The sequence below is a fragment of the Phalaenopsis equestris genome, unplaced genomic scaffold (assembly GCF_001263595.1).
Source record: "Phalaenopsis equestris unplaced genomic scaffold, ASM126359v1 Scaffold000203, whole genome shotgun sequence".
NCBI classification, from domain to species: Eukaryota; Viridiplantae; Streptophyta; class Magnoliopsida; order Asparagales; family Orchidaceae; genus Phalaenopsis; species Phalaenopsis equestris.
The window spans coordinates 51,330-67,992 of record NW_018164645.1 but is presented as its reverse complement, the minus strand read 5'-3'; the positions used below and the strand labels follow the sequence as shown (position 1 = coordinate 67,992).

General features: G+C 33.0%; 1 protein-coding gene across 1 annotated transcript in view; it reads left to right on the top strand.

Moving 5' to 3' along the window:
- The window catches only part of LOC110022905 (2-carboxy-D-arabinitol-1-phosphatase-like), a 33,684-nt gene extending 18,282 nt beyond the window's left edge, over positions 1-15,402 (top strand). The window contains exons 5-9 of the mRNA XM_020722058.1: positions 4,321-4,416; positions 5,037-5,090; positions 5,179-5,277; positions 5,392-5,499; positions 14,991-15,402. Of these exons, the coding sequence (XP_020577717.1) occupies positions 4,321-4,416; positions 5,037-5,090; positions 5,179-5,277; positions 5,392-5,499; positions 14,991-15,377 (744 nt within the window). The 3' untranslated portion in view covers positions 15,378-15,402. The remainder of the gene's footprint in view (positions 1-4,320; positions 4,417-5,036; positions 5,091-5,178; positions 5,278-5,391; positions 5,500-14,990) is intronic.
- Positions 15,403-16,663: the final 1,261 nt, after the last annotated feature.

Sequence of the window (16,663 nt, the reverse complement as noted above, 5' to 3'; positions counted from 1 at the left end):
ATGATATATATATATATTTGAAAAATTCTAAAATCCTCTTATCTGAGGTCACCCTGTGTCTTGTGGCCTTTTTGGACATCCGATGCCAGTTCTGTTGATGCTCCTCTCAATGCTTGCGAAAAGATAGTTTGAGGCACCACAATCTCATACCCTACATGAACACTTATTGCCTTAGACTCACTCCTTTCTAGAAAAACTACTTAATTCTGTTGGAGTCGCTCTCATGGGGTTAAATGGAACTGCTGATGTCTCATCCTTGTTAGCTGGAAATTGATAATCATATATGAAATCTTCATCTTCTCTTGGATCACTATTTATTTCTTTTACTGTTTTTTGATCAGTGAAAGAGATCATTCTTCAGTTGTGCAATTTTATTCAATATGCCTAAAATTGTGGCACTTGACGCACTTCTTGGCTGGGACAAAATTGAGAATGTTGATTGGTTTCACCCGTTCTTCACTCTTAACTAAGATTTTCTCAGACGAGGTCAGCTTAGATGTTTCTCTGGGTACTCTAGCTGAAAGAATTTGTGGTTAAATTTTGTATGTGACGGTCATCCGGGTGATATTTTCTCTTTTCTTTTGAAGCTAGGATATGAAGTCTGTAATGAACTAGTAGGTACCAGTGCTACATTTCTCATTTCATATGTAGTGATTTTACTTTTCTTTTTTCATTGTCGAAGAATCTTCAAGTTCTCTCACCACTGAAATGTGCCCTTCTTTAATTTGTTGGTGACTAGTTTCACTCTTATGTTTGGTGAGACTTTTTGGTATTCAAAAACACATTCAATGTTCGGAGCCGCTCAATGACCATGTCCAGATCCAAACGGTCATCAAAATATGATAAATTCACCTTATACTTCAAGATCTAGGCTCCTCTAAAATTTCAGGCCAACTCTTTGGGATAGGGGTTCTTCATCTTTGGAATCTGCTGTATGGAAGGGATGTATTGCATTTTTCGACTTGGCAAGTCATCGTTGTGGCCACGGGTTGACCCTTCTATATATGGTTTCTGAACATCTCTTTGTGGATTTCTTATGAACGATGTTGTGGCATTCCCTCCTATTCAGGTCTTTGACAATCATCTCCTCGGTGGCGTGGCTAGGGTTTAGGGTTGGAGTGTTGGAAGGGTGTGTAGGGATGACTTGAGTGGAAAAAGGGTGGCAAAAATTTTCTAGGGGGAATGGGGGCTGATTTGGCAACCATAGAATAAAAATAGGTTAGACTAGTTCTCATATTAAATGATATCGAAGTTAATTCAAACAATAACCGAAAACTAAAATATTATTACTAAAAGCAAATAAAAGATTATAACCAACACACTGAAATGTGAAATAACAATGTAATCGATACACAAACTCAAATAAAGGTCGATCCAGGGGTGGTGGAGGTCGGCTAGGTCGGCTGGAAATGGTATTGGATGGTTGGAATGGGTAAAATGTGGTGTTGGAGGGTGGTAATTTTAGCATGTAAGGTTTATGAGAGGTGGATGAGGGGCAATAGGGGTTTTGAGAGGTTGGAACAATGGTAAAACAACAAAGGGAAGGAGTTGCAGGGTTGCGGTAGCGATACCAGACGACTGAACAATGGTAAAATAACAAGGGAAGGAGTTAACAATGTTGTTGCAATGATGTCAGACAATTGGATAGTGGTAACAACAAAGGAAAGGATTTGCGGGGTTGCGACAACGAAGGTGTAGGGGCGGGACAGTGATAAAACAATAAAGGAAAGGATTTGCGGGGCTGCGACAACGAAGGTGGAGGGGCGGGACAGCAATAGCAGGGAAGGTGGAGGGGCGGGATAGCGATAACAGGGAAGCTGGAGGCTGAGAATAGCAGCAACAACGAAGACGAGGGAGGGGAAGGCGACAATGTCAGTCAGAGCTGCAGAAAAACAAGTAAGAATGGTTGTTTTTGGCGACTGAAACAAAATAGGGATGCGTAGCAGCAAAGCGAGGGGAATTTAGAGGAGTTGGGGAAGGATAAACACTACATCGGGAGCGAGTTATAAGCGGAGCACCACTCGAATCTTGAATACAACCCTTGAAGGGAGAAACAAAGACACCTTTAATAACCAATTTTGTGAAATAGAGTAAAAATTTTAACTACTAAAAATGTAGCCCAAATTTCACACTCCTTAGATTTCAACCGAAACAATTTTATAATATTCTAAGCGTTAAATTGATCAATTCAATATACAACACTAGATGTAAGTTGTGAATGGAATGCGAAATATAAAATTTATAAGATATTGAGTTGATTAAATTATTTGGTGGGGGGGGCTCTAGGCTCTTCTAATTTCTCTCCTACTTCTCTCGATTTCGTTCACACGAAGGTCCGCTGCTCGACTACTGTAGCGTAGGTTGTGAGCAGAGCGCAGACGCACGACAACAAAGTTGTAAGTCGTGAGGTTTCAACGAGAAAATGAAAGGTACGAAACCCACATTAGCGATATTTAAGACATTTCTTTATTTCCTCACGCTTTCATTTTAATATGCAAAGAATCATGTATCTTTTTCATTTCCAGTAGTCGTAGCGAAGACAAGGTTTGAGATCTGTTTTGATAAATTAGTTTTGTTTTGGGTTAAATTACTTTATGAGCGAATATATTATTAAATCCTAAGATATTTAGAAATTTCATGTTGTTTACTTGAGGCGGTGAGTTCGTGGAAAACATACGGAAATTTTTCGTACTTCAGGTTATTAATATCAACGTAAATGTTATTGTGAAGTCCAACTAGTTACTAAATATTAAGAATCTAACGTGGCAACCGAGGTTATTATATTTTTAAATTTCAATAATCTTCTCTATTTCAAAATATATGTTTGCTCCATGCATGCTTTGGTTTAATTAGATCCTTCATATTGTTAGACATGAAAAATATGCATGATAAGCATGATAGACAAAGATGTGCATGATATAAGAGATATGAATGAGATTATGATGTTTAGATCGCTAACCACTATGCCGATGAGAGAATATCGGTCAGGTGCAGGTAAGAATATTTTCATCTCAGACAATTGTGATGTTTAGATCACTAACCATTGTGTCGATGAGAGAATATCCGTCAGGGGCAAGTAATGAATTTTCTACCTTAGATAATTATAATGTTTAGATCGCTAACTGCTGTGCAGACGAGATAATATTAGTCGTTGATGTATTATGTAATTTTTAACGGTGATTCTCAAATAGAAAAAAATTTATATAAAGAATATAAAGTACAATTAAAGTTAAAATAAATGCATATAAAAATTTATAATATTTTTCATTAAGTAAAGATTATTGATACATGCATTGATATATTCAAGGATTTCTTATAGAAATATGAAAGTCCATATTATAAGATTTCTTATAGAAATATGAAAGACTAGTATGCATATTATTTTCTTTTTCTTGGTTTGCTATAGTTTATAAATATGATTACTCCTGGGTTATTTTTAGATAACTCATTATGTTTAAATATTTTTTTTTAGATTTCAAGCTTTTGAACAAGACAAATAAAATATAAGCAAATGTGTATAGGAGGCAAGAACGACAAACATAAAAGTACAAATTTTTGTATTTTTATTTAATTTTTTTTTAGTGATCATTTTATGAATATTTGAATATTAAACTTTTAGTAATAGAAATATGATAGCAGAAAATTGATTTTCATTGTCAAACTGTCTGATCTTGCCCTGGTTAATTCCAAGTTCCGGGACGGGTTACGAGGTTTCGATAACACTATTGGCTGTCCCAAAAAAAAAAAAAAAAATCACAACAAAACTTAGCTTAGCCTCTTACTAAAGCAAATATATAATAATAGTATAATTAGGAGTGGCCCAAGAGGACCGGCCGACTCCTAAGGAGGAAGAAAAACCTTGACGGGCAGCTGAACACTACTTTCGCCGCAGGAATTTCTGCATCTTTTCCTTATTGAGTAGGCGTCCCCGCCACTTTTTTTAAAGAACCAATTTAGCACGATTTAATAATTTGGAATTACATTAATTGGATGCTGGAATTTCTTTAATTTTCTTAGTGTAGTTTAAATTGACGATCATAATGACTACTCTTAAAAGAACTCATAATTAAAATAAGTTTACTTAGTAATATATCAATTTTTTTAGCATTTGACTTTGTTTGGGTAAGCATCTAGGAGAATTTTGGATTTTAGGCGACCATATCGACCTGGATTCTGCACAACAGAATTATACTGAACGTATATGGATGCTCCCAGTACTTCTAATAGGGTGTTAAGCTCCTATTTACACTAAACATTTATTATTTTCTGTTATAATAGTGATACTGTCATAAATTTTCTTTTGCTTGACTCTTGCTGCAGACACCAAATTCTCCTGTTACTTTTGGAAGTTCTGCTGGAAGGAAAACAAATGCGCGGCTTATTTTAGTGTGCCATGGAGCTACACAGAGTAATGAAGTACGATAAGCACTTAAGACAATCCAATAGAAGTATGCTTTTATCCAAGCTAATGTTATTTTAGACTGCTTGTTGGGTTCCTTATTCTAATTTGTGTAACATGCTTAGTTTTCACTAGAATGATCGGTACTTAATCCATTCCGTCCTACAGATGGTATCTTATTTGTAGCAGTTTTTTTTTTTCGGCTCTGACAGCCTTATATATTAAGAAGGATTTGATGCAATTTTATCAATTGAATGAACAGCTCATATCAAAGCTTTTAAAAATGCGACTATTCCACCAATTAAAGGTTGCAATGTCTGGCAGAGTTGACCACTAACCAGCATACTGATGAATGAGGCAGTTGACATAAAACATGAGAATATGTGTTGATCTATGATATAAGTAACAAGTCTATTTTATTATGTAATATTGTGTGTTTTAAGACTTCAAGATTTTATGGATCCTGGGAAGATAAATGTCTGTTTCTTATACTCTGAATCGTTAGCTTAAGGCACTAGTGAAGTATGGGTCTGTCTGTAGATGGAATCTGCAACCTTCTTCATTTTTCTTGCTCAGTGCTATGTTCCAGTAACACATCTTTTAAATATTTAATATGTTACTTCTCTCTTGTTTCTAGGCTGCTTATTCAGATTTCGTGTATGAGCCCTTAAACATGCTTGGGATTATACAGGTATTTTGTTTGTCAAACAATAGTGAAATTATTTGGACCTTGTTTTCATTTATGTATTGATGTCTAAACATCTTAATTGTAACTGCAGTCTCAAAAAACTGCAGAATTACTTCTGGACTTGAAGGTGAATTGTTTAGTGTGTAGTCCAAGGATTGCCTCTGCTGACACTGCAACAGCCATACGTGAGGTAAATAGTTGTTACCTTTATAAAAAGATGTACTTGTGGGTTAACTATATGAGAATATAGTTTATACATTAAAAAAATCTTCATTTAATTCAACTCTGGCAGTTATGTTAGTAGGTTCAAGAGGCAGCAGATTGCTTGGGCGCTGATTGTGTTCCTCGTTTTGTGGAGGTGAAGAAAATGCTGGAACTTGAAGTGGAATCTATTCTTCAACGTGCGCATAAGGTAAGTTACTTTCCATGTTGACCCTTTGTAGTGAAATTTATATTGCAGCATCTTGTATTCTTTTCTTAGTGGGACATTAAGGGTTTGGTTGAGGTAGCTTTTCTACTGCTTTACCTTCTAGGCTGCTGCTATAATTTCATTTAGCTACCAGCTACTGCTACTTTTAATAAATTATGTAGTGCTGGATTATTTTTTTCAACCAAATATGTTAGAAACTTGTACGGTTTTTTGAAGAAAATATTTGTAATTTTCATAGTAGCTTTTTAAAAGGTGCTTTTTTCACAACATCTCTCCCCACAGCAGCTATTCAACTATTTTTATAATAAAATTTGGCCACCCCAAACGTGTCCTAAATGTTAATTTGCTTCCATTTCTTGTTTAGTAGTGTGCCAATTGGAACCACCTAAAAAGTCTTATTCCCTGGGATTAGAGTAAGCTGGTATTCAAAGACTATTTTTTTGTTAAGTGGGATTAGCTTATTCTAAATTAAGAAAGAATATTAGAGGCTTAAGATTTGATCTTAGTTAATTCTTTGATAGCTAAATATAATCATAATTAATCCTTTATATTTTTGTGGTAAAAAGGCTAATTTGAACAGGCTGTTTTTAATATTTAGGGCATTTTATACTGATTTTATCTATTAAGAGTTTTAGAGTTCTAGAACATTTTTCACATGTTCAATTTTAAAATCTAATCCTAAATAATTAATTAGTAACAAAACTGAATATATAATTGATCCATAATTATGCTGTTATTTAACTTTTTAGCGGTTGAATTATAGTTTCATAGCATATTATTTATTTTAATTTTCAACAATCTGATAATTTAACCTCTAATAATGTATCCATTATATACTAAATTATATAATAACAGTAATAATAATAATAATAATAATGCAATTCTGCTCAAGACAACTTAATTAGTGATTACTAACTAATTAGTAATTAACTTATTTAATAAGGTGAGAGATTGAGAGATTTTTGAGAAAGCTTAGCTTAAATATGGCTTTCTTTAGGTAAATTTAAGCACATCCCTTCACCAAATTAAAAATTGAGCTTAAATTTTATTGACCTATAAATACATTATTTTTGTGTTGATTAATGCTACACTTGTAAATAAATTTACATTTAAATCAATAGCATCACGCTAACTACCACTTTGATAGCTAACATGTCATTTTTATTTTGGAAATTTATATAACTCTTCTTGTAATTTGGTGTTTTTATAGAAAGGAGATGATAATTTTGAATTTTATAAACATTGATTAACAGTTTGCCTTAGCTTATAACCACTGCCAACCCTATCTTCATGCTAAGATCTCTTGAAATCCTGTTTTTGTTGTAGAATTCTATTAAATTAGGAAGTTTTTTATATTTGAAGAGTGGTGTAGAGTATTTGAATGCACACAATGACAATTTGTTCTTTTTTTATTTTTATTTTATCACATGAATAATACACACTAATTTTCTCCACTAACATTCTATTACAGCCTAGTTAGCTCTAGTTATCTCTATCATTTAACTTATTCTCGATCAGATCCTAGTTCTGTAGGCGTGCCTATTTTTTTGCAGTGCATGTGCCTGCTCTTGTTTACGCTCTTTTATCCATAGTGCTCACTTCCACCACCAAACCCGCTACACCTACTCATCACTTGTGTCCACTATCGTTTGCCTGATTGCCTACTTGCATGGCCCTAAAGCCTACACCACCTACTACTTCTTCGCCTTCTTACTACTTCCCACCCACACTTGCTTATTGTTGGAACTACCCACTGCACTTGCTGCCAATTGCCCATAAACCTATAGTAGGAACACTTCATGACTCATCCACTTTTATGATTGGAGTTACCTCATAAAATGTAATGATCTCTCATACTTCCAATGAGTTGAAACCCCCTATCTTCTATACCAATATTAAATTGAATTTAGCTACTTATCTTCTACATTCAATGGGCCTTTCACTTCCTTTTCGGTCTTCACTACTACTTTATCATTTTGAGGACCTTTTATTATTCTCATTTTCTCTTTTGATCTGTGAGAAATCTCAAGATTCCTTTGGATACATTCGTGCCAACTTGCAACTCTTCTTTTAAGCTTCATTGACATTGAATCAATTGAACGAACTTTGAAGATTTGTTCTCTTTTTGGAAAAACTTTCGATATGTCACTAAATTTTTCATTTATAAATGTCATTAATGTATCTCCTTCCCAAGGGGTTATCCATAATGGTTATGTACAACACCCGTTGGAGTGACGAAATAAGTCTCAATTTATCTTATAAATATAGAATCAATATGAAACAATAAAAAATTGTTTATTTATTTTTGGGTAATCATTTTACACTGTCGTTGTCGGGTCCCAAGTTATGTACTTGAAAAGTGGAGGTTTCGTTAGGTAGTCGACAACTAGTGTAAAATTTGTCGAAAATCATGACATGAATTCTTTTGATCCTTGTATAATTGCTAGAATGTCTTCTAGAAGCGACATACTGTATGACCTAAATGCAGTGAAAAATGTGCAAGGGCCGGTGAGTGCAAATAAGCAAGGGTTTCCATATCGATGAACATATGTGAGTAAAGAAGTTAGTCCATGAAACTAATATTATGATAATATCTTGGAATGTATGTACTCTCACTAGTAAATTAATGAAATCAATTGATATTTTGATTCATAGAAATATAAATATCTTATGTATTTAAGAAACTAAATGAGCTTGAGAAAAGACTAAGGAGGTTGACAGCTTAGGTTTTAAACTTTGGTATTTGGGTAGGAGTCACATTAGAAATAATGTAGGTGTAATTATTGATATGAGTTTAAAAGATAATGTTGTAAAAAATAATATAATTAGAAATATAATTATAGCCCTTAAGATTGTTGTTGATACTGAGATTTTTAATATTATAAGTACTTATGCTCCTCAAGTAGGTTTAAATATATGGTCCAAAAGAAATTCCGAAATAATATAGAAGAATTAGTTCAAATGATACCTCTTGAAGAAAGAATTTTTATTGGAGGAGATTTAAATGGACATGTCGGTAGAGTGGTAAAAGATTTTAGAAATATTCATGATCGCCACTGTTTTGAAGTGATTAATGAAAGAAAGTTGAGCCATATTAAATTTTGTTGTAGCATGTGATTTTGTTATTGCTAATATTTTCTTCAAGAAAAGAGATGAGTATATTATAACCTATAAGAATGGATATGATAAAACACAAATTTATTATTTTCTTATGAGAAGAATAGATCGTTGAAAATGTAAAGATTGTAAGTTTATTCCAAGTGAAAATTTAATTACTCAACATCGATTATTAGTTCTAAATTTTAAGATGAAGAGTTGTAAAATAGAGCATATTAGGAATCATTGTCATATAATTACATGGGGGCACTTAAATACACAAATAAAGTTATTTTTATAAGTAAACTTCAAGATTTCAAGATTTGGGATGTTCATGAAGTAGCAAATTCTGATTGGGATAAATTAACAAACACTATTAACAAGTGACAAAAGATGTACTTGAAGAATCGAAAGGAAAACTTTCTCTAAATAAAAATTGTTAGCGGTGGAATAATAATGTGTATGAAAAGATAAAATATAAAAAGTGTTATAAAAATTAGTTTAAATGTAAATGATTAGAGAATTGAGAAAAATATAAACTTACCTGTAAGGAGTCTAAGAAAACAATCTGCAACACTAAAAATTTTGATTTTAGTAATCTTTATAATAGATTAGATACTAAAGAGGGTAAAAAATGTATGCATAATCTAGCCAAACAAGGAGAAAAAAAATGTAAAGATTTAACTCAAGTAAAACATATTACAAATGAAAATAAAAAGTGCATTTCTTAGAAAAGATATTCAACATAGTTGGATAAGTTATTTTGATAAACTTTTCAGTGAAGTTCCTGAAATTACGATTAATCTTAGTGATCTTAATATAGTTAATAATAATAAAATATTTCATTTTTACCGCCGCATTAATAAAAAAGAAGTTGAGGAGTCTTTAAAGAAAATCAAGTGTGAAAAATTTGTAGGACCTGATGATATCCAAATTAAATTGTGAAAATATTTAGGAGATTTGGGAGCTTTTTGGCTCACTAAAATTTTTAATATTATTTTAAAAACTAAAAAGATGCCTGGGGAGTGGATAAAGAGTATTTTGGTCCTTATTTTTAAGAATAAAGGGGATGCACAAGAGTGTGCAATTTACAGAGGAATTAAGTTGATTTGTCATGCTTTAAAATTATAAGAGAGGGTAATTGAACATAGATTAAGATGTATTACAAAGATTTCTCATAATCAGTTTGGATTTATTTCGGACAAGTCTGCTATGGAAGTTGTGCATTTATTGAGTGGTTTGGTGGAGAAGTGCATAGAGAATAAACGGATCTACTTATGATTTTTATTGATTTAGAAAAAGCATACGATAAGGTTCCAAGAGATATCCTTTGGAGAGTTTTAGTGAAGAAAGGTATTGATATCACTTATATTCAAGTCATTAAAGATATGTATAATAGAGTTGTTACTAGTTGTTACTTGATAGAGTTGTTACTTGTGTTCGAACAAAAGGAAGATTGACCAAATATTTTCATATTTTAGTTATATTAAATTAGAGATCTGGTTTAAGCGCATATTATTTTGCTTTAGTTATGGATACTCTTATTGAACTTTTACGGGAGGATGTACTTTGATGATATTCTTCTTGTGGACAAGACTAGAGAAAAAACACAGGAAAAACTTGAGTTATGGAGGTCTACATTGGAGTCTACATTGGAGTCTAAAGGCCTTCATTTGAGTATACCTAAACTGATTATATGGAATGTAATTTTAGTAGTAGTAGCTCTAGTGACAGTTGTAACTAAGGTGATCAAATCATGAAAAGGTGTGAACGCTTTAGAGATTTTGGGTCTATTGTTCAAAGTGATGATGATGTTATTAGTATAATTCAACATTGGATGGTTGAAGTAGAGGAATGCTTTGGGCCTATTGTGTGATAGAAAAGTACCGCTTAAAGTGAAAGAAAGATTTTATGAAATGCTGGTGAGATCTACAATATTGACTAAATATTTTCAGGAGATATGTATATTAGAGTTGTTACTTGTATTCAAATGGAAGGAAGATTGACCAAATATTTTCCTATTTTAGTTGGATTACATCAGGGATTGACTTTAAGCGCATATCTTTTTGCTTTAGTTATGGATGCCATTACTGGACATTTACAGGATGATGTACCTTGGTGTATTCTTTTCGTTGAAGATATCCTTCTCGTGAATAAGACTAGAAAAAAAGTTTAGGAAAAACTTGAATTATGGAGGTATTCATTTCATTGGAGTCTAAAGGCCTTCATTTGAGTAGAACTAAAACGGAATAAATGGAATGTAATTGTAGTAATAGTAGCTCTAGTGACAGAGTTGTAACTATGGGTGATCAAATTATTAGGTGTGAACACTTTAGATATCTCAGGTCCATTGCTCAAAGTGATGGTGATATAGATGGGGATGTTATTAGTAGAATTCAAGTTGGTTGGTTGTTGGTTGTTGGTTGGTTGAAGTGGGGGAATGCTTCGGGCCTATTGTGTGATAGAAAAGTACCGCTTAAACTGAAAGGAAAATTTTATAAAATGGTTCTGAGATCTGCAATGCTCTATGGCGTTGGATGTTGGCCTTTAAAAGAGAAGCATAAAACTAAGTTAAGTATTCGGAAGATGAGAATACTTAGGTGGATGAGTGGTTTTACACTTTGGGACAAAATGCGAAATAAATTTATCCGTGATAGGGTTAGTTTAGCTCCAGTGGCGGACAAAATTAGAAAGAGTCTTCTTAGATGGTTTGGTCACATTAAACATCGACAATCTAATAATCCGATTAGGAGAGTAGATGTTTTAGATTTGACTTATGTTAAGAAAGGCAGAGGTAGTCCTAGAAAGATTGGGGCATATTGTATAAAAAATGATCTTAATTTATTAGAATTAAATGAAGTATTGCACTCAATAGGACGCAATGGAGAAAAAAGACTCATGTAACAAACCCCACTTAGCGGGATAAAGGCTTGTTGTTGTTGTTGTTGTGGTGGGGTTAGTGAGACTTGCAATGCTTTATGACGCAGAATATTGACCTTTAAAAGAGAAGCATAAAACTAAGTTAAGTGTTGCCGAGATGAGAATGTTTAGGTGGATGAGTGGCTTTACACGTAGAGATAAAATGTGAAATGAATATATCCGTGATAGGGTTGGTGTAGCTCTAATGATGGACGAAATTAGAGAGAGTGGTCTTAGATGGTTTGGTTACATTATACATCGATCATTTGATAATCTGGTTAGGAGAGTTGATGTTTTAGATTCGACTTATGTTAAGAAAGACACAGTTAGACCTAGCAAGCCTCAGGCATATTGTATAAAAATGATCTTAATTTATTAGAATGAAATGAAAATATGACACTCAATAGGACCAATGGAGAAAAATGATTTATGTAGCCAACCCCACTTAGTGGGATAAAGGCTTGTTGTTATTGCTGTTGTTGAATCTATATTTCAATAGACATTTTTTCACAAAGGTGTCATCTAAGGCCCATTGCCTTGACTGTCATGTTTTAAGATTATGGCAGAAGGATATGGGATTTGTTTCTTTTTTTTTTTTGGCCCACATTACATTCAAGAAAGCAAAATTTTTCATGTGTGTATTCTCTATTTTAAGTTTTTTTAGGCCCACATATATTCAAGAGAGCAATATCTTTCATGTGTATATTCTCTATTCTAAGATTTTTTTTTTTCTTTTCAACAAAATGATATGCTAATCAAGGAGTATATTATAGCACATTAAGATGGAAATGGGACGAGTTACTTCAATACAATCCCTTTGCTCTAGATTTGATTATTCCACTAAAGTAAGATAACTCTATGACCAGATTTTTTTTTTTGGTAAGCATCCTTCTGAAAATATGTGGAAGATTGATTAATGATAGACTTTATTGTTTAACATTATAACTGCTATCTCTCGGGTTCTTTGCTTTATAGAGTTCTCTACACTCCAAACGTCTATTTCTGACTAAGTAGTCCTAGCTATTGGCAGTAGGGTGGTCGAAAACATTGTAGATATGGTATATGTGCTAGTAGTAATGTGGCCGTGGATTTAATGCTCTTTTATCCCATTCTCATCGTAACTACACCAACCATCCTTTTGAATGCTATTTGTAGAAACTTAGTTGTCCTTCTATTGCCCACAATGCTTTTACAATTGGTCTTACCCTTTATTCCTAGGAATCAATTATGCTTAGTATGATCGACTGCTTACATTTTTCAATGTCTCATGCTTCCTTTCTCTTGAGCCGTTGGTTCTCTAATGTACATCCCAATTTTATATTTAGGAGTTTTTTCTTATATGAAATGTAATTGTCAACTTTTTTTTATCTCTCAATATGATCTTTCTACCACCTATTATTATTGTTAATGGTTTCTATGTCTCTAAAAAAAAGTATTACACATCTTCCCAAATCTCTTTCATACTTTTTTGTCTCACAAGTTTCGATCGACTAACTATCACTGTTGTATAATGACAATTATTTTGTTACATTTTATCTCTTACATTGCATATCTCAAAATTTTAGCTGATAAAGATGGTTGGCAAAAGTGTTATAGTTAGTGGAGTTTACTTCTTGATGGCCGGTATTACTTCCACCCATTCTTCTACTTTTATTCCATATTATTGGCATTATTGTTTTTTTTATTCTTATTCCATAAAATCTAAACATTTTCTTTATAATTTTAATCCCCATACAAGTTTGATTGTCATGTTTATAAGCTGGGTAAATGCTATGGTGCGTTCTTTCCTTCTTTGTTTGTTAGTATCTAATCTCTTCCTTTTGAATTGGTCTATTCGATGATTTGGATTACTAGTCTGATCGTTACTCAGACTTTTCCTAGTTTGACTTATTTATTAATTATTGTTCTCGAGTCATTTGGGTTTATGTATTAAAATGTTTATCAAAGACCTTTCATCATGTTCTTCATACCTTTTATTAAGATTTTTTTTTTCACTTTAATTATAACCTTAGACATTGCTAATATTTTAGAATTTATGCTCTTAGTTTTGTGTCTTTTGCTCTAACATTAGTATTATTTATTAATTTTTTGTTGTTAAACATCTCAATAAATGATTCTTAACGCAAAAACTATCATCTACTTGATATTGCATGGACATTAATGTTTCATGTGAATATTCTGTCATTTGGATGTATAGACTAAATTGCTGGTCTCAATAATCTTTCATCAATCTCCACTCTTTATCATTTGTATTTTGCTTCATGCACTTATTATAATTGGTTTTTTCTCCTTTTTTCATACTTTTCAGTCAAATGACATTGCCTCATAAGGGAAATGAAGCACTCAGAATTTTGAAATTTAATTTTAGGAATTAATACGACATTGAAAATAATCTACTATATCAAGAGATGGAAATATTGTCCTACAATGCAATCAATTATGAAAATAAAGATTTTGAATTGTCTTTATGTTACCATAGATTTTTCATTTATCTAATTTGGATAAAATAGGGTTTATTTTATTACTAGGTAGAAAATTATAAAGACAAGCCATTATAATCAATTACATCTTATGAGATGTAATTTTCTAACAAAACTTGATTGTCGGTGATTTTTCATTTTAATGACCCAATCTTATCTCATAACATTATATTCACTGATACATATGTATATATCCATTTTTCTGTGTAACAGATTTAAGATAGTTAATCCTATCACACTTACATATCACTTGATTTGCTAGCAACATTGATTCACAATTATCGATTTCATATTGACTAAAATTATACATTATACCCTATATTTATTCTATTAATCTAAATCTTACCTTTTGATGTTCGCCCCCATCATTATAACTTTTCAATTGTTTCAACATATTATGCCGTTAACAAATAGGACGCATCATATCATCTCGATCACAGACTTCTAATTCCAAAGCATAAATCAGGGAGTAGTAGCTTTTTTATAGAATAGGAAGACAAAAAAAGTTCCAAAATACCATCTATAAAATATGCCAAATTAAGATGGTTACAGCTCCGGCCATGCATTACAATTCAAGCATGGGTCTTTAATGTACAATTCTAAGGTAGCATTGATCATATTAATTATGACTATAATTGTCTAGAACATAAATTATCAGTTAGAAGCATGTTAAGGTATTACCCTACAAAATGAGTCTCCCAAAATGTAATGAATTTTCAATACTGAAGCTAGAATGCTTGTATGGTTACCTCATCAATAGTAAAATAACTATAAGAGAACTCGAACTTGAGATTTTCTTTTTTACTTGTTTTATTGTCTTCTATTGAATCTAAATTTAAACTTTTCACTTGCCTGTCTCACTACAAGTCAATTTATTTGGAGTCCTCATTTACTTGTTTCATCATTTTCTATATTCGAACTCCCTTCGTAGCCTCATTCAGGTCTTAACTTCTATAACATTGTTCTGAACCCCATCAGATTTCGAGGAAGGCTGCCTCTTTTCAACCAGGATGCATAGTTGACCTCAATGATACGAGCATGTTAGAACTATGGACTCAATCAAAGAAAGCATGGCATTCTCTGCTACAGCAACTATTCTTTGAATCAGAATCGGAATCAGAATCAGAAAGAAATGTTGTGGCTATTGCTCACCCTGCTGCTCATATTGCACTCATAACACAGTCTCTGAAGTTAACAGCAGAATGGATGGACTCTTTCCATCTTGATGCCGGCAGCATCAGCATCATTGATTTTCCTGATGGTCCTGAGGGAAAAGGTGTCATCAGATGTTTAAACTATACTGCACACCTTGGTAGATGGTCTGTACCAGTTACGAGATCTCTTGGAAATGATGAGGAGTTCTAGGCTGCGATAACTGTTGAAATCACAGGTACTTCGCCTCCTTGTTGATTGAATTTATTCACTTTGGAAACTTTTAGATATAAAGCTCTCCTTACTTATGTTTCCACTGTCTGGATTGGTATAATTTCTGACTATGATAAGCTATATTAATTCAATTTTGATTTTTAAATTTATAAAACTCAAATCTTGTATATCATATAGAAGAAAGTTACATATTACAAACTTTTACAATGTGAAATACACATTGTCATGCATAGATGAAGTGTTTTAAATGTAAAAATCGAAGTTTAGGTGTCAGATATGTAAATATATTGGAATTGTGTGGTATTTGTGTAAATCTTCCTGGAATAAGGGTAGTGAGAATGGTAGGAGAAGACGTGACCTTCACGTTTGCAGCTTCTTTCCACACATGAATCAGCCTTGCTCATATCTGTTTTTTGTTCTTTTCCACACAAGAACAATGCAATAAAGACACTCAAACTTCTCATCTCCTTGTCTAATTTGTCCTCAAAACGCGAATAAATGCCACTTATCTTTGCTCGAATGCATAGCGTATGGCTGGAAAAAAAATGCATCCCAAGGTGATGGGTTGGAGCGCCTGCGCCCACCTTACTAAAAAAAATGCCACGATTCTTCCATCCCAAAATTTGCCTTCATCCTAGCAGTTGCCGAGAAATGTTCTAATGCATTTCTTGACCACCTCATCTGTCTCTAGTATTCAGCATTTCTGTTATACAATAACCTTTTTTTGTTTTTCTGTTAGATCAGAAGCTGGAAAAAAAGGATGTTATAGCTAAAAGGATGTTATAGCTAATGCTAAAGGATGTTATAGCTAATGCTATTTTTTTTTTTCTATTTAGCATTTTTTATTCAGAAAAAGGCCTGGTTTGGGACCACTTCGTCGTTCAAAAAAGCTCCTTTGAACCTAACTTACAATAAACAATCGAATAAAGGAGCTCTTTCTAAAATCATTACATCGTTTGGATACAAAAATATACAAAAAATTGACGACTATCCAATAAAGTAAAATTATTCCTGAGCTTCTACTTTCTTTTCCATGGCTTCATCAGTACATAATTCTGTATTTTTTTCCTTTGGAGTTTGGCCGTGTCTCCTTCTCGACATTGATTATTTCTTACCGGCGAACCCGATGAAACTGCTCCGTGGACCACAAGGGCCACGGCGCACATCACGCCCGCGAGGAGGGGTCTTGTCTCATGTGAACGATTCGACTCTGCTCCTATTACTCTTTTTTCCTGATCCCGTTGGCGATGCACCTACTCTTTCAC